At 42.7% G+C, this 19671-nt stretch overlaps 1 protein-coding gene across 1 annotated transcript in view; it reads right to left on the bottom strand.

Moving 5' to 3' along the window:
- Nucleotides 1-19671, bottom strand: part of NPHP4 (nephrocystin 4) — a 213498-nt gene that overhangs the window by 121245 nt on the left and 72582 nt on the right. The window contains exons 5-9 of the mRNA XM_075279781.1: nucleotides 18658-18722; nucleotides 12753-12908; nucleotides 8093-8229; nucleotides 2546-2721; nucleotides 1528-1654 (exon numbers count right to left, since the gene is read on the bottom strand). Coding sequence (XP_075135882.1) covers nucleotides 1528-1654; nucleotides 2546-2721; nucleotides 8093-8229; nucleotides 12753-12908; nucleotides 18658-18722 — 661 coding nt within the window. The remainder of the gene's footprint in view (nucleotides 1-1527; nucleotides 1655-2545; nucleotides 2722-8092; nucleotides 8230-12752; nucleotides 12909-18657; nucleotides 18723-19671) is intronic.

Raw genomic sequence — 19671 nt, 5'->3', positions numbered from 1 at the left:
GAATAGTACCGTTTAGTGTTTACCGCTCTTATGCAAATCAATGCGTCTCCATGGTTACAGACTACAACACCCCCTGAATAGGCTGATTCTGCAGTAACACTGATTCTGGGGTTAGTTAGAAGTAGGATATAGATGGACGGGAGTGCGACTGCAAGAGCGGACTACTCAGGGTTTGTTTGTAGTCTGTTACCATAGTGATACACAAAATCAGAAGGAGATTCTTAATTAAAGCGATTTCTTATTTTAGATGCATTAGTTAGAGGTGAATCATTCTGAACAGACATAAAACAGAAATCTGCTTCTTCTCCTGTTAAATAAAGCACTTAAAGTTGTTAAGGAAGCAAGAAACATCTATTGAAAGTCAAACTGATAAATCTCAGCGGAGAAGAGACTATAATCTGTGTCAGGAATTCTTCTGGATATTGAAGGCAATAATAGGAGTTGAGTGATTGAAAACTACTTGTGTGTAAAGTAAAGAAAATGACATCAAACAAATCAGCCCCAGAATTATTAACTTCCCACCTTATCTGCAGCGACACATGGGCTGAGGACGAGCCGCAACTATAGAAACAAAGGCATTATAATGCAGCTTGCCCTGCACAAGATACAACTGATTTCAATACAGCACATAAGGCATTATAGGCTTATCTGCGCAGAGACCTCCCCCTGGATAGATGCAGTAACCAGGTATGGCCACTACAAAGTGTATGGCGCTATACTTCCAGCAGGTACAATAGCTGGTACAGGGTAACAGTATTTCGGAAGCTACTGCTGGATATAAGCCGCCAAACTTAACTGTTTAATATCTACCACAAGGTTTAGAGAAACAGAAATATGGCCACAATAAATATTAAATTGTAAGTGCAGGACATGAAAACCAGCTGGATCTAGAGATTGCAATAATCAAGATCTCAAGATACTTTTGACAGCTGAGAATTTGCTACAATTCTATCCAGTCATTCTGGACTGGACTTTTTGCCAGCAATGATATCAGGACAGGAGAGCGATGGTTGCTGCTGTTCTGTTTAGCCTATTGAGAATTATATACGGTATACTGGATTGTAGCAAATCCTCAGCTGTAGATTAAAATAGGCGAGTGTAAGGCTAGCCTATCACACTATACGGCTGAATGCGGCCAAATCCACACATGTATTAAAAATCATAAGAAAATTGATGTTTTATCCATAAGTCATAGTGTGAGCTGCACTGATCACTCGACATAGTGAGTATTGCAGCAGTTTATACCATAGACTTGAATGGAGCAATGGCTGCAGTACTCAATACGACTGCTATAAAAAGTATTGTGAGTGTGTCCTGCATGCTATCACGGGGAAACAGAAGACCTGCATAGGTATCGGCAGTCAGACCTTTGCCCATCTAAAATTGTTGTCCTATCCAATGAAGAGGACAACAATTCTATAATATAATATTTTCGTAACATTGTTTTTATCACCAAGCTATAAAGACTCCACTTCTTTTGGAAATAACATAAAAACCGTCTTTCCTTTTCGGAGACTCTCACGGTACCTTGCTGCTGACTCCACTGGGAAGGCAGAAAACATATTCCAGCTGAAAGACTATGGAGAATCCAGGGTCACTGACCATCTCTGGAAGACGGATGCGGCTCCTTAATACCAGGGCTTGAGTGGAGGAGCTGACAGGAGAACAAATGTTGTTTTATGTCATTGTCGGAAGTCCAAAGCCTTTGTACGACAAGTACGATACAGTGATTTACAGATGTTTTCTCTAGTGCTCAGGTACTGAACATCTCTGGCAGAGACAACACTACAGCTAATCTACGTCTTATAGCAAGGCCAAAGGGATTTCTAAGCGTTTCCTTACATTTAAAGGGAAAAAACTGATATTTCTCTGCAGGGGTGTTTATTTTCTTTCTTTTTTGAGATAGAAAGATATTATATGTTATGGTATGCGTGTATGTGCATGAGTTTAGGGACAGATACATGTTTATATACAATAGTGTTGATCACACATGTGCGCTATCGCTCCATCGCTCCTTTTTCTGGCCCTTCACATGGTATATACCCCACTTTTTATGGCCCACCATAAGGGTATATGACCCCTCCCTCCCCCCAACACAGAGAATATGACCCTGAGCAGAAGAAGTTATATTATAGGTAGCAGCCGATAATTTTTACTCGCCTTTCCACGCTTCTGTACAGGCCGCCCTCCGCTGCCACTTCCAGGGTAACCTATGCTGAAGAATGCCAGTATGCTGTATGTAGCATCCTGGTGTTCTTCAACCTCGTGACGTAAGTGCAAAACTGCCTAGAGAAGCAGTGGATGGAGGCCTGGACAGGAGAGTGGACAGGTGAGTAAAAATTATCGGACGCTACCTATTGCAATAATACAGTAAGCATGGCTGATTAATAAAACGCTATTGCCTCAGGTCACTGCATGGGAGGTACGCCCCTGGACGAGGGCTCATCCTACCCAAATTGAGAAAAGTGGGGAGAGCGGGGTATGTATGGATAGAATGACGTGGAGTCTACATCACACTGCACCTTCCCATCAATATGATCCATACCTCTGGTTGTTGGCCTGCTTCTTCTTTAGGCTCAGAGTAGATTGTGCTCTTATCAGCTTCATTTCCGGAACCACAACTACAACTTGTGGCTGCTGCACGAACCCCCAGCCATTATGGACACCGACATGCAGCCTCCGCTCCTGGATTACTACAGGAGTCCCATCACCTGGGTGACCCTACAGAGACATGTTAAGACATGAAATTATCATCATCATATGAATAAGTTGACAACTGGGTGTTACCAGTTGAGAGTTTGTCCATGTATCAGGTGCTGATATTGCCAGGCTGTGTAGATAACACCCCTTTGACAAGAGGAATTGTAATACTCAGTTGTTAAATGTACAAAGTTCTAAAAAAATATATATATATACCGTATTTTCCGGACTATAAGGCGCACATAAAAACCTACGATTTCCTCAGAAATCGTAAGTGCGGCTTATAGTCCGGTGCGGCTTATATATGGATGGAAGCGGCGGCAAAGACTGCGTGCCGCTTCCATACATACATAAAAGGCACCGTAAGGGTGCATTCACACTACCGAATGCCGGCGTGTATCACAGCCGTACACGCCGGCGTTATAGCAGGGCTGACGGACACTTCCTATTCATTTCTATGGGAGCAGGCATGCGAGCGCTCCCCATAGAAATGAATGGACAGACACTTCCCATTCATTTCTATGGGAGCCGGCATGCGAGCGCTCCCTATAGAAATGAATGGAAAAAAGCAGTCCATTCATTTCTATGGGGAGCGCTCGCATGTCGGCTCCCATAGAAATGAATAGGAAGTGTCCGGCAGCCCTGCTGTCACGCCGGCCTGAAACAGAACGTGAAACTTACCCAGCGGTGCAGGGCGGGCGGGCGGGCATTCAGGCCTCCTCTGCCTCCGATGTTCCGTCCTTCTCCTCCGGCGCTCGCTGATAATGGCCGGGGCGCATGCGCAATATCATAATGCTTCTACTGCGCATGTGCCCTGGCCATTATCAGCTTGCGAGCGCCGGAGGAGGACAGAACATCGGAGGAAGAGGAGGCCTGAATGCCCGCCCACCCTGCACCGCTCGGTAAGTTTCACATTCTGTTTCAGGCTTTTATTTTAAAACGGGGGGGTAGTTTAATCTAACGTTTACGGTTGGGCTCTATCAGCATGATTTTGCTGATAGAGCCCCTCCTCGCCTGCCGAGCGCTTCCAATAGAAGCGGCTGGCACGCGGGGGGTTAAGCGGCCGCTGGCAAAGTCTGCCTGCCGCCGCTTTCAATAAGATATAATGCGCACCGGACTGCGGCTTATAGTCCGGTGCGCCTTATATATGAACCGAGACGGACTATAAGGCGCTCATGGGCAATGCGGCTTATAGTCCAGTGCGCCTTATAGTCCGTAAAATACGGTATGTTCCAGAATTGTTATATAATGGGGAATACAAGTAGTTACTAAAAGCAACAAGTCACCAGAGGTGTTTTGCGGGCAATTTATTTATTTATTTATTTTTTAAAAAAGGTCAGTTAGTGCTATTAATGGGTTCATAAGTGCACTCATATACTTTTAGAAGTATTTTGCATGATTTCTGGGAGCTCCTGGCATTTCGTGCATTTGTTTACTGGGTGTATCTTCCTGTTCTTTTTCCCTACAACTACCACGATGAATTGCTCTTCACTCAGAGTTGAGTCACACCACTTCCCCCTCTCAAGTCCTCACATCCCCTCTTTGTTTCCCTAGCTAGCCCACCCACTACAAGCCCTTCCTAATTAATTAATTAATTAAATTAATTAATACTCAACCCACCCCATCATACACACCTGTCCTGTCTACATCTTTTGGGAACAGGAGATATCTTCCCTCTGTGGGGCCAACTCTTCCTGCAGGGCCGGGGGAAGTTAGTATTGGCGACATTCTGTTTCCCGGAAATGGATAAACGGGACGTCACCGGAAAATCTGAAAATGTGCCCGGGGCACATTGATATAGTGAGTAAGATAGAAGTTAGGTTGGAAGGGGGGGGTGTTTAGCTTAGTTTAGAAATATGATTATACCGTAAAACCCCTTTAAATCCAGTGGTACTCAAACTAATCATGAGATAAGGGTGCCAAGAGGTCACCCTTTTTTTTAAGTTAAATGTACTAGACAGAAACAGCAGTGGGGTCCCCTATTCCCTATAATAGAGAGTCACTGCACATACGCGACTACTTCTATGCGGCGGCCCAGCACACGTTGTCAAAATCTCATACATGTAACGGAACTGGCATAGAAAGTAGAGTAGCTAGGGGCCACACGGTGGCTCAGTGGTTAGCACTGCAGCCTTGCAGCGCTGGAGTCCTGGTGTTCAAATCCTACCAAGGGAAAAAAACCATCTGCAAGGAGTTTGTATGTTCTCCCTGTGTTTGCATAGATTTCAATCCCATATTCCAAAAAAGACATACTGATAGGGAAAAATGTACATTGTGAGGTCTATGTGGGGCTCACAATCTACATTAAAAAAAAAGTAGAGTAGCTGCTGTTGTGTACACACATGGACATGTGTGGCCAGTGAAAGGCCGGTGCCCGAAATACAGTTATCATCTATCCAGAGGACAGGTGATAAAGGTTTGATCACTGTGGTCTGCTCCCGGGGACCATCTGCCCCATCTTTTCCACTTCCCCACAGTCAGACCTCCAATTGTCAGACCTTTATCACCTCTCCTTTACCTTTAAGTTAGCGGTCAACTCTTTCCATAGTGGATGGAAGGTCAGGGGGTGATTTCAGGCATCCTTTAAGTAGGCAATAATTCTAACTACACTTTTTCTACAATTGAAAAGTTTTTATAAAGCTATAAAACAATAATAGCCAAACCAACAGAATACATCCCAAAAAATACATATACAGACAATTTTTTTGCATTTCTGCATTTTCAATGCTAGCAAACGGCAGAAAATCCTCTGTTGCAGAGATTAGTCGTGTATAAAGATATTCTTGAAATGATTTTCATTTCTAAGATACTATAGTAACAGCCTTGGAAGGATTTCAGACAGTGCAGCATTCGGAAAACGTCTCACGTAGTGTGTCAGTCTACATATGTTCTTGTCTGATTTTCACATCAGATTAAGTTAAGCCTGAGAAATAAATAAAAAAAAAATCCTGAAACACTATCTCTTATTATTGATATAGAGGGAGCCGCCAGCAAAACTAAAATGGAAGCAAATAAAACCCAACACAGATCATTTAAGTGGTATTTTAACCCAGTTCGTTCTCAGCAAGCCTACAATCTAATAGTGGGGGATGGATTTGTACACGTGAGGCGCAGGTGAACTGCTTTCTATATAGCCAAAGACAGTAATGATGGATCTGGTGCCTGACCTAGTGTCTGGGTACGGATCAGGTCACATAGGGATCAGGTCATGTAGAGTTATCCCATCTGTGTTCACCCTGAAAACATTCTGCAATGGTTTTCAACCTGTAGTACATGTACCCCACAAGATATACCCCGCCATCCCCAAGGATACACATAGTTGAGTATGCGGTGGTTGTTATACTGAGTGTGGGTCTATTATATTACATGTGGAGGCAGTGTGGGGGGCCATTCTCCTGAGTGTGAGAGCCATCATAATAAATTTGGGGGCACTGATGGGGCCATTGTACTACATTTGGGGGAATTGATGGTGCCATCATACTACATGTGGGGGCGCTCTGGGGGCCGCTCTGACCCATTAGAGCAGCTTTTTCTCACTGTATCTTTCCTTGTAATGGGGTCATATAGGTCCAAAAAAAAAGCAAAATTATTAACATTCCTGTAATGCCTATGGTCCCTCCTCCACTGTATCATGCATGTGCTTCCTTCCTGATACTTAAAGGGGCAGCAGGCATGTCACTAAGTCTTCCCCAGCCAATCTCAGCCAGTCAGTGTATAGAGGTCTGCTTCGCCTATCACACTCTGCCTGAGCAAGGTTCTAGTTCCTCTGGTGTCCTGGACAGTAGTGTTTCTTACTGCTTGATCTATTCGTGTGACCTTTGATTGTGATTCTGACTTTGTACCTTTTCTAATGTGCTATTACACCTATTGCTAATTATCACATCTGCACTGCTAGTCCTGACCTAGGAATTTGTTCACACTCTGCTTTTAGCCTGATCCTTGGCACTCAACACCAGAGTTCACGATGTGCCTGGTCAGCTGCCACCTATATTGGGAATACTCCTAGAAGGGGCAACCTGGTCATTCCCTGCAGCAAAGACCAGCTCTTTATATAGAGGTTTAAAGGGGTTCTCCAGGATAAACTGATAATTAACCCCTAAACTAAACTCCCTCCCCCTACTTACTTCTAATTTACTTCAATTAAAAAAAAAATCTATATTTACCCATTTTCCCTGGAGCTGTCATGACCACCCCAGGGACACTTTCTGATAATACCGATTCACCGCGAACGTCACCATTACTCTTCCCCCTCCCCTATCCCCATCAATACTTACCAAGCCTTCTTGTGTTCAGGAACGGCTCCTCCCTGTCTTCCTGTCTTCTAGTAGTGGGTGGAATAGGTTAGCCAGGGAGACAGGGGAGGGTGGGAGGGGCTAGTAATGGGCAGGATTGATAGATTTAGTGAGATAGGTAGGATGGGAGGAGCTAGTAATGAGGGGATCGCTAGTCAGTAAGAGTGGGAGGGGCTAGGCTTAGGGAGACAGGATGGGAGGGGCTAGGCTCAGCGAGGGGTGGGGGGCCAAGTGAAAGGGAACTAGTGTAGCAGCTACACAGGAAGCTGCACAGCAAGAAGCTAACACTGCATAAGCAAAGGGAGAGACTGCTAGCAGCAACCAGAGACACCCAGAAACCACTCTAAACACTGCTAAAGGTATATGGGTGTACTTATTAACCCATCACTAGCACTAACAGACCTTTATAAAAAATAGATTTTCTGCCCGGAAGATCCCTTTAAGGGTGAAAACTAGGGATCACTTAAACAACAACCACGACAGTAGCCCAAAGATAAACCAGTTAGGTGACACAGAGGGACCACACCTGCTGCATGTTACTATTCCCCAGTAACCTTGTAACCAAAGCTGCAGACTTACATGTCGATTTTATAGCGATGGAAAGGGAGAAGAAAGACACCACATGAATTTATAGGTGTAATCCCACCATAGTAACTCCAGCACTTTGCCTTTCACCTTCTCACACCCGTGATACACATAGGGCAGGTTCTGTGCTAACCCTCATATGGGACCCTTCCTACCAATGTATATCTTTGATATATTGTTTAATTATTTTAATGCAGCATCATTTTGTCTTTATTATATGCTGTACTTGTTTTTTTTTTTCTATATACAGTTATTTTAGGGGGGGGGTTTATTTCAATGCTTCATGTTTCTATGTTGGATACACAATGCTCTGATTTTACGGTTCTGCTTTTTGTTTTCAAATACCTGCTGTTTTTTAAACACAGGAGCTTGCACTCCATTATACTGCTCCTAGAGTGCCCATTATTTCACTTTTTGGTTGGGGCCAGAGAGAAGCAGTTCTAAGACTCTTGCCCACAGTCACTTTAAGAAAACATATCCATAGTAGCCTAGGCGGAGCATAACATCATCATTACCTTAGGGAAACGATCATTATTGATCAGAACTAATAATTCTTCCTCAAACTTCTCCAAAGAGGGATACAGTAGCAGATACAGTCTATCCAAGTAACAAGTCACTGTCTTCTTCAAGTGAGGTTTCTTTAAGGAGTCACCTTGAAAACCTTAAATAAAACAATATAATAGAATATATATGAAACGACTGACAGGATTATATAGATTTCTCACTCAATAAAAGGTATTCATTGTATGGCAATAGAGGGAAATTACACATCTGACCACCAGAAGTTTCCCATTAGGATGCAATATAGATATTATGGGAACTTTGTAAAACCTACAATTTGATTCTGTAACTTTTCCTACAGTAAATATCTACCATTAAAAATGTGTTCCATGTATATAGGATACCCAATCACTTCATGGTCTATGGGGCTGACCTCCAGGATCCCCACTGATCTGAAGAATGAAGGAGCCATAGAAGGGGATTCTGCGTTACTGGTGCTATGGCTCCTTCATTCTTCAGATCAGTGGGGATCCTGGAGGTCAGCCCCATACACCATAAAGTGATAGGTAGGCCTAATTCACTTATAGGAAGCTATATTGCTGTCCACTGGTCAGTGGGTGGCCAAGGCAGCGCTCTGCAAGAAAAAGGGGAACAGAGAGCTACCACAGCCCTTGTGCTCATTCATTCTGAGTAGTAATTCCCAGAACCCGTGGCCGCCTGAACTCTGGGTCTTAGTCTGGCGGCAGAACTGGTTTGCTTTGTCATCCCTTTAAGGGGCCTTTCATAAGGAAAGTGAGCTGGAATTTGAAGTAATTCCTCTCCAATTCTAGCACTGTGCATCTTTGTAGCGGAAAGCCAAAGCAGAGCTTCGGCTTTCTGCTGCAGGTTTACTTGCGGACTAGCTCCAGGCCCAAATGGACAAATCCGACAAGATTGAGCAAGACACTTCATCTGAGCAAGATCAAGCAGGATGTGTCCAGAAATAAAGAGGATCTGGTGCTGCCTCCCATTGAAAATAATACAGCCGGAATTTGGGGTCAATTTTGAGGCAGAATCCGCCTCAAACTCAGCTTCAAATTTAGTTATGTGAACATACCCTAATAGTTTTCCCATGCACAGCAGCACCCCGGGCACCCGTTGTCCAGAGAACTATACCACGGAACAACTCAAGTGAACTGGAACTACCACAACTGTTCCCTATAGGGTCCCTACGACACTTATATATTCTCAGAATCATTGGTAGTCCTTGAAGACAGACTCCTACTGTTCATGGAGTGATAAACCAATAACACAGGAATACCCTTTAAATTGATGCAAATTCACTATTCTTGCAGTGAAAAGTCTAGAACCATAAGGGTAAGTTCACACGGGGTATTTTGGTCAGGATTTTGAGGCCGTATAAGCCTCAAAATCCTCACCAAAAAGACGGCTCCCATTGAAATCAATGGGAGCCAGTCAATTCTTTTTTCCAGGAGCCAGAACAAAGAAGTGACATGCTCACTCTTCAGGCGGATTTGCCTCGCAACATCCACCTAAACACTCCTGACTAGGCCAAATTCATTTGGGCCTAATCCAGAGCAGAGTACCCAACTAGAGGCCGATGCAGTGCACCGGCATCCAGTCGTGGCTACCCGTATTTTGGTCTGGAGCCTGAGGCGGCCTCTGCCTCAGGTTCCGGACCAAAAAAAAAACCCGTGTGAACTTACCCTTACAGACCCCAACAGGATTCATAAATAAGACTATTTTTGACACTACACTGATGCTATATTTTTGTATTTCTGTTGCTTATATAGCACTTATATGTTCTGCTGCGATGTAAAAAGCACATATAAGAGTCAATTTCATAGGAAGGCTAGGAAATATCAGAGGAAACCCAGAGAAAACCCATTGAAATATGGGAAGCCCATAAAGACCTCAGGGCTGTAATATAATAGTATTAACCACTGCATCACCATGCTGCCCTATATTAATAATGGCAATAATAAATTGCAGCCAATGAGACAATAAAATGTAAAAGCTTAGGAATTACTGCTTGGTAAGGACAACAGTACCCCGGCTTTTCTACTCCCCCACCACGTGAATGTCTTCTTTTCTACACTGCTGGGCATTAAACCACCTTTTATTCCATCGCTAAGAATTTGTATGGTTTCGGAAGGTCTGTGGGGGACGGCTGGTGTTCTCACAGTACAATGACCATGAACATAATAAGAGTGGGACAATAACAAACCAAATGACAGCTTAGGCTCAAAGCCAGGGAACCTTTCATCCAGGCATTTGCATTTTGCATTAGGCTAATTTAAGCTGCGCGTTCCAAGCAACTTATGTAAACAGGTGAAGGAACGCCATCCCGGTAATAGGTACCGCTGTCATTAATAAAATATGGCCCAGTGCACAAACATGCATGATAATTGTGCCGCCTTGTTTGTTGCCTTCCTGTAACAAATCTGTCTGAAGGAAGAAATAAATGAGTTTCTATTGTAGATGTGTCTATGGAGGGTTGGCTGTGGCTGCATGTTGGTGTTGCAGATCTCGGAGGGGCCGGAACCACTGCTCCCCTCTGATATAAGAAATGTCGGAGCAGCTGTGCGCGTGTCCAGACTGCTCATTTATATTCCCTTATCACTTGTCTTACAATAGAACTTGGACAAATAGTTCATTTTTTTTCAGTTCCTGTATTCAAGTGCTTACATGCATGGCTACTCCTCAAAGGGCTCCGCGTGTAAGAACAGGAGCGTTATTATGGGGAGAATTAGTGGAAAATTACAATTGCAAATGACAAACTTTGTAGTGTGTATATGAAATTTCACCCCCAACTCCTAATAGTATTATACTAAATGAGACCGCTATATTATAGTGATATTATAGTGCTGATAGTCTAGCCAAAAAGGGACAGGATTATACGGAATTATTCTGGTCCATGATGGCAATATTATAGGAGTTACAGTCTTGTATTATATGCTTGTAATAAGAGCAGTATTATAATATATTCGTGTACATAAGAGCAGAATTATATTAGTTATATTCTTGTACATAGATGGCAGAATTATAATGTTATATTCTTGTATATAGTGGTAAGTATTATAGTGGTTGTATTCATATCTTTGAAGGCAGAATTATAGTCATTGTATTCTTGTACAAGGAGGGCAATTTTCCTACATTCTTGTACATAGATTGCTGTATTATAGTAGCTATGTTCTTGTACTGTACATAGCGGTCAGTAATTGTGTTCTTGTCAATGGAAGCAGCATAATAGTAGTTGCATTCTTGTACATAGGTTGTAGTATTATGGTAGTTATATTTTTGTACATTGGTTTCAGTATGATAGTAGATGTAATATTTTGCACATAGAGAGCAGTATTATAGTAGTTATATTCTTGTACATAGTAGGCAGTATTATAGTAGTTATATTCTTGTACATAGGAGCAGTATTATAGTAGTTATATTCTTGTACAAAGGAGGCAGTATTATAGTAGTTATATTCTTGTACATAGGATGTCAGGAGTAGGGCCGGAGCCTCTGCAGCACTGTGTGGGGGCTGCCGTCCCTCTTCTTCCTGCGCTCCGGGCTGGAACCTTTGCAGCATTGTGCGGTGGTTGTCGGTTTCCTCCTGAGTCGGACAAGGGACTTATGATTTGCAACCTAGAGGCGAGCCGGAGCCTATTTAAAGGGGGCTCTAGCCCGTCGCTGGCTATTCAATTGTACTTCATTGTCCTGGTAGTAAGCTTTTCTCTTGTCCTGATTGCCTGTGTTCTGACCCTTTTGCCTTTACCTCTAACCCTGCCTTTTGCCTTCTGATTTTTGTACAGTGTGCCTGCTCCTGTTTATGACCCTGGCTTGCCTCTAGACTCGGCCTGCCTGACGTTCCCTTTGGATTTTCCATTGTACTGTGTGGGTCTTCTTGTTGACAACCCGGATCGTATGACTACACTTTGGATCTCTGTTGCCACCTGCTGACCACCCGCCACAGCCTTCTGGATCCTTGGACGTGCACCGCTACCTGAAACATCTGCTGATAGATCTCAGCGTTTGCTTTACTGTGATTTGTGGTGCGCTGTGTGTTTGGTGTTTCTCGACCCGTACCGCTCTGCCCAGCAGTGCAGCCAAGTCCATCCCCTCCATCTGGGGCTCTGGTGAACACCATTGTGGGGTTGGAGTTGGTGTGGCCCAGCAGGTGTTGGACACACAGTGCCATATTAATCATTTTGATTTAGTACTGTTCTCACTTTGGCTCATAGGAGGTAGTACATAGTAGTTAGATTTTTGTACATAGGAGGTAGTATTATAGTAGTTATATTCTTGTACATAGGGGCAGTATTATACAGTAGTAGTTATATTCTTGTACATAGGGGCAGTATTATAGTAGTTATATTATTGTACATAGAGGACTAAAGAATCATAGATATACACTTATACATAGGGAGCATTATTCAAGCAGTAATATTTTGTACACAGAGACAATATTATAGTAGCAATATTTGGTACACAGAGGCAGTATTATAGTAATAATATTTTGTACATATAGGCAGTATTATAGTTGTAATGTTTTGTACATACAGGCAGTATTATAATAGTAATATTTTATACAGAGGCAATATCATAGAAGTAATATTTTGTACACGATGGCAGTATTACAGTATATACTGTACAGTATATTAGCATAGTTAATATGCTCACCTGTCTCATTTTTTCCTTGTATGAGGCCTGGAATTCTTTCTGATCCCGAAACAAGAATATTTGGAGGGAGTAGATGAGAAATTTCTTTTAGAGCATTGTGTGTCCTTACATTGTACTGAACATGGCTCTTCTCAATCAATGTCATATGCCTGTTCACTGCAAGGAAACCATTATAAGATGTGATATTTCAACCAAATTGTGGCAATTTCAATTCAAGATGTACATCAAAGAGCGGAGGAGAATTTTGTTATGGCATGCAGTGAGATATGTTCACAAAATTGCGAGAGAAAAACTGCTAAATCCCAAACCATGTAAACAGGATGTCTTTACAAACAAGATATTTTCCGTTCTATATATTGCATTCAAATGAATGGGAAATGGTTCACAGGCTGAATGTGATTAGATTTTTTTTTTTTTTTCAAGAAATTGCACCAGTCTTTACTATGACCTGTGTCTGATACTGCCGCTCAGTCCCATCCAATTCTAATGCGTTAAAGGGGTATTCCCATAACTCTTGTTCTTCAGCCTGCAGGCTCTGTGCTATCTTCACTTCCTGGTTTTCTCGGCACATTGGTGGGCGTGGTTTCACTTGCTCTGCTATCTGCTATGTTTGCAGTCAGTAATGAGGGATTGGTTGTATATTCATTACCACAGTATGAAGCTGATGTGGAAACTGATGTAGCAGAGCTGGATTTGAGTCAGCTTACATTACATACAGAAGACTCCTTATCTCAGCCCTTATCAGCCAAATTCAATTAAACCGGCTGATAAGTGGAAAAGCTGAAGATAGACAGCACAGTAATCCCGGAGCTCTGACCTCACCCCTCCCCTACCTGAGGAGCTCCGCTGCTTGTCAGCCCCTCCCTACCCCCCCTGAGAGCAGGCAGCTACCTCACTTGGGAAATGAGCAGATAAGCCCAGTGGCCATAGAAACGAGTTTCAACAATGAAGTGAATAAATTAAGATAGCGGCCAAACAAAGCAGTTTTGATAAAGTAATGTACTTGGGAAAAGTCTTAAATCCACATTAAGGGTGAGTTCACACTACGTAAACAGCAGCTTATTCTGAACGTAAAACACATTTAGAATAAGCGCCGTATAAAGCAGTTCCATTCATTTCTATGGGAGCCGGCATACGAGCGCTCCCCATAGAAATGAATGGGCTGCTTTTTTCACTATGAGCGCTCCCACTGAAGTGAATGGGAAGTGCCGGCGTGTACGGTAAGCTCTGCTCATGCCGAGCCGTATACGCCGGCACTTCCCATTCACTTCAATGGGACTGCTCGTAGTGAAAAAAGCAGCCCATTCATTTCTATGTGGAGAGCTCGTATGCCGGCTCCCATAGAAATGAATGGAACTGCTTTATATGCCGCTTATTCTGAACATGTTTTACGTTCAGAATAAGCTGCCGTTTACTTAGTGTGAACTCACCCTAACTAGCAGTATAGATAGGATGCTTTTCATGGGACAACCTCTTTAATTAATTAGGATGGAACGTAAAGTAGATAGTTACACAAAGTGGATTTGAAGGGATTTTCCAGACTAAAATAGTTATAAGTCCTAGAGATGAGCGAATAGTATTCGAAGTGGCCGTTTCGAATACCTCACTCCATAGGAATGAGGTACAGAGAAGGAAACAGACAGCGCTGTTCTCTGTCTAGTGGCCAAGTCAAGTTATTTCTGATCACTTCCCATTTACTTACCAACAACACCTGAACGGCGGGGGTGTCAGGTGTCTAACCCCCACCAGACTGATATTAATGTCCTTTCCCTAAGGCTGGTTGCAGATGAGCGTGGCTGTGTTGAGTGTGCTATGCATGTATTTCACGGATTTCTATGGCCGTACTCACAACTGTGAATTTCACGGTCCCATGTGCAGACCGACAGTCCGGGCTGCAAAATATAGGAGCTGTGCCCATGTATGGACGGCACACGGGAATATCCTGGTGTTCCCCATGTGCCGCCCGTGCTTTTAATTCACGACCGGCCAGTTGCAGCACAGTCGTCTGGCCTATGATAGGACATCAATATTTTTTAGATTGGAAAACTCCATTAATTCAACCAGATTTTGAGACTGTGCTGAAAGAGGGGTAGAAGGAGCTGGACAAGGAACTGCCCACATGACTCTTGCAGAGACTAAACACAATGACTAAATGGGGGGAAATGAAAAAAGAAAAAACATAATTTTAATGGATCTATTAAATGTTCTTCTAAACTTTAGACGTGTTTTCATTTTTAGGAGAAGGCTTTTTTTATCCATTGGTGAACAGAAAAGGGCTCACTACTAGAGATGAGCGAACACTGTTCGGATCAGCCCATCCGAACAGCACGCTCCCATAGAAATGAATGGAAGCACCTGGCACGGCGACCGGCTGCCAGCAAAGTGTACGTGCCAGGTGCTTCCATTCATTTCTATGGGTGCGTGCTGTTTGGCTGATCCGAACAGTGTTCGCTCATCTCTACTCACTACCTTCATCAACATATAAAGAAATCCTGGCACACTGTTACATACCCGACGGTTTCAGTTTAAAAGAATGAGATACTGTTGGTGTCCGCTGTTTTACTGGCTTGTGTGTCCATTGTTCTGGTCCTACGACACACAAGCACAAATGCGAACATAGGGTCATATCACGTTAAATTAGCTAAAATATTCCATTTCTTCTCTACACAGCATGCCTTTTATAGAGTCAGGCTGAAAAACACCCCCTTTGACTGCAAACCATTGTCTTTTTAATAAGGGCCGTTACAAAACATTCCATACATATTGTAATTTGTTTTACAATTTTTATTCTGCCGCTATAAAGCTCATCTGGAATGTCTCGCTGCGGCAATGGTTTCATTAATAGGCGATAATTCTTTGGTCCAGGACATAGAATCAATTAAAATTTCACTTTCGTGTCTTCAAACAACTTTAGACAATTTGGACAATCTGCTGCATTATCCGTTTAGGAGAAAGACACTTTTAACGTTTTTCTTGAATTCTATCTTCTTCCTGATAATTCATGCAGGCGCCCGGCACAGCATGCGAATTAGCTTATGTGTCTGGCAAAAAGCGCTGCAAATTATTCTATGCACAAAAAAAATTAAAACTGTTAATGTAGGTATGAGAATGCTTGAAAAGAGAGAGTATCTAGGATTTAACCCCTCCAGTCTCTCAAGTTGGGTGAGTGGGAGTCATTTAAACATTAGCATGTCAGGACTGCAAAAGTGCAGGTTGAGGTGTCATAGCAATATCAAAATGCTAACCCCATCCATTCCACAAGTTATATATGAGGCGTATATCCAACAACCCCATCCGTTCATCAGGTATATTAAAAGGGGAAGTCAAGCGTGTATTGATGATACTATAGAAAGGTCTTACCACAGCCCTCCAAAGGCTTGGGGTTTCCTAGACCCATTTTTTCAGCCATATTTGCCCTATATACAGTCACCTTGGCTTCTGTTTTGGTCAATGTTGTTTTTTTCTGAAGAAAACCACATTGCTACCACGTGGGAGCAGAGATGCAGAAATCCATCACTGCCAGTAAACAGTGTACAGAGCCTTCTACTTCTGGCTCTGTACACTATATAGTTCCAATATTTGGAGGCAGCAGAGAACTGACTGGTGTGGGAGCTGGGTGTTAGACCCCCACCAATCTTGTACTTTTGAAGTATCAGGATCAAACTCCTGCAGAACCAGAAAACTGCTTTAGGCCGAGGCCCCTCGTAGAGTAAACGCTGCAATTTTTCTTCAGTAAAAACTGTGGTGCTTTACAGTACCTGCAATATGGATGGGACTGGGGCTAATCCCCATCCACACAATGCAGAAAAATATCCACAGCGGACGTTGCGTTTTTGTAAATCGCAGCATGTCCATTGTGCCTATGGTAATGCTGGCGTTTTCTGTATAGGTATAATCAAAGCTGTGAAACGCGCTTTTTGACTGTGGCTCGCTACGTGGAACCTTTCAAATTTTCCAGTGGACTATTCATAGATTAGGCCAAAAATATTGTTGAAGAGATTGGTGAGCATCCCCCGAACCCCAACAGTGGCAGTGGGGGGATTACTGTGGCCTCTTTATTACCAGGCACTGCACTGTACATTCTGAATCGGCTATGCCTAGTACTACCCATAAGCATCTATCCCATTCATTAGCATGAGTCTGAGCTGCAGTACCACACACTGCCACTATAAAATGTATAGCACAAGCTTGGTAAACGGGAAAGAGGGCACTACATTCACCAATTGTTTGGTAGGGATTATAGGAAATGGATCCCCACCAATCTGATTTTGAAGGCCTATCCAAAGGATAGGCTATCAACATTAAAATAACAGAAGGTCCCTTTAAGGGGGTATGCCATAGGATATGGCATAATGTTCTGATGAATCTCCAGGACCCCAAACACGATTGCTAAAATGGAGAAGTAGATGTCCCTCTGGTAGTTCTTCTGTGCATTGGTGCTCCAGCCATTTCAAGGACTCCTCAATTATCGTCAAATTCTGGTGCAATCTTACCCACTCCGCTGCTCTTGTGCAGGGGGTTTGACCTATCTATCCCCTTAAGTGAGAAAAGGCCGTATATGACTTTTTTAAAAAATTGAGCCCACAATGTACATTTTTCCCTATCAGTATGTCTTTTTGGAATATGGGATGGAAATCCATGCAAACACAGAGAGAACATACAAACTCCTTGCAGATGGTTTTTTGCCCTTGGTGGGATTTGAACACCAGGACCCCAGTGCTGCAAGGCTACAGTGCTAACCACTGAGCCACCGTGTGGCCCCTAAAAGACTGTATTTAATTTTTAAAGTATTATGATGTAATGGTGGTAATAAAGACAAGCTGGAGAATGCTCCCCAATTACAACATGTCATCCTTGGCATTGACGGGAAGCTATACGCATCTGCAAAGCCGCAGAGGATACAGAGGCTTCTACACAAGAGCCCATACAAGTCAAGTACTATATAATATTACGGCATGTCATATGAAATGACACACAGGAAGCACAGAGTATTTCAGGAGGAGGAGTCGATTAGACATCATAATAATGATGTTGGACTTGATGGACTGATGTCTTCATCCGACCTCATCTACTATGAAGCAGGCAGGTTCCAAGCTTAGATACTTTTTGTACATCGTAGAAATGAGTCCAGCTAACTCTAGCAAAAATGAATAATTTCTCGCTTCTGCAAAAATTCTGATTCATTTCAGTGAATTAATTACCAGCGGCCAAAAGATGCAGCAAATAACATTTATACAATTACTCAGAATAAATAACCAAGGAAGGGAATCATAAAAATCCAGAGAACGGCCTGAAAAATACAATGGCTTGTGATTAAATAGAAAAATGATGTATGTTCCCATGTGTGATAAGGTGTAGCGTAAGGAGAGCCTGCAATTACCTTTTACCAGTCTACATATAAAAGAAAATTAAGAACATCTATCTTTCATACGTGTTCCTATATTTCTCTAGATTTCCTCCAGGCTGAGATAGATGCTCTCCAATACTTCATTTTTTATGGTGGTTTATCAAGGAAGAATAGATAAATTGCGTAGTTCTCCCCTATTGTATGTGGAAAGGCTCTTAGCGGAAAGAAAAGTAACTGTAAAAAAATAAAATGGCGCCCCCAGTGGACAAAGCTGAAAATGACAACACTGCTATACATGTCAGGAGGCTATACAAAGGTTTAGAGGGTAAAGATATAGTAGTGAGAACTAAACTCCTACACATGAAGGTCCGCACAATGTACGTAATAATGACAATTCTATATACAGTGATGGGATGTAGATAGCGAATCTCAGTGATGTGATGTCATGATGTGGAGACAAAGTGATGTCATCACTTGGTAAAATGTCATTTCCTGACTTTGCGGTGGGCAAGGTAAAAACTTTGGAGACCAAGGGGGAATAAAATATTTTATACATACACTCAGCCAAGTCTTTAAAAGATGGATGTAACAAGACACGAGGTGATCCATGGTAAAGAGGCAACCTAAAAAGAAAAAAAAAAAATCTATATTAAGTTAAATGAATAATAATTGTGCTAATGGGCAAAACAGTGTCTAAACTATCAAAGCTCTATATTCAGTGAAATGAATCCCTACAAATCCTAAGAACTGGGGGTGTAGTTATAGGGGGTCTGAAGGTGCAGGACAGACGGGCATAAGGAAAGCAATAGAGCGAATATTCCTCTACTGATATGAACCACCACATCCTATGAATGAGATACTGGCACATTGGAGTTGGTAAAGCTGCCCATACACATAAGATTTGGATCGGCTATGGTGCAGCCATTGAATAGTCAGTGAGTTTGTTTATGTGAATGATCCCATCAGCGACACATCAAACTACACTGACCAGGTGGTCAGATAGGGCTCAATATAAAAATGAATCACTGAGGCTTGTACCAAAGTGATAAATGATTGGTTGAATTTGTCTGATCTTACCACACATCTGTACCTTTAGCCAACCGTGGCTGAAATTTTCCATCCTCTTAGATCAAATTTTTCTTAGACAATCGTCTACCATTGACCGACCACCGAGAACACCTGTTTGCATTAATGGTAAAATGAGACCTGCAAAATGACTGATTTCGCCCATTTTCGGCTGGCCATAATTTGGAATATGTGTATCAACAGCTTAAAGGGGTTTTCTGGAATAAAAATATGCTTGGGATAGGTTACCAACATCAGATCAGTGAGGGTCCAACATCTGGCACCTGCACTGATCAGCTAATACTCTGTGTATGATTCTCTGTGTAGTGGTTGAACCAAATCACTGCAGTTTAGCTCCCATTACAGAAAACGGGAGCTGGTATGTAGTAAGCTGGTCTAGCCACTACACAGAAAACAGCGCTGTCTGCTTCCTGCTCCATTCTCTGTGTATCAGTTGCTGGGAAGTTTTGATCAGAGCAGATGCTGAGTCTTGGATCCTCACCAATC

The sequence above is a fragment of the Leptodactylus fuscus genome, chromosome 6, assembly GCF_031893055.1.
Source record: "Leptodactylus fuscus isolate aLepFus1 chromosome 6, aLepFus1.hap2, whole genome shotgun sequence".
Classification (NCBI taxonomy): Eukaryota; Metazoa; Chordata; class Amphibia; order Anura; family Leptodactylidae; genus Leptodactylus; species Leptodactylus fuscus.
The sequence above is the reverse complement of the archived record's forward strand: the minus strand, read 5'-3'. Positions and strand labels throughout refer to the sequence as shown.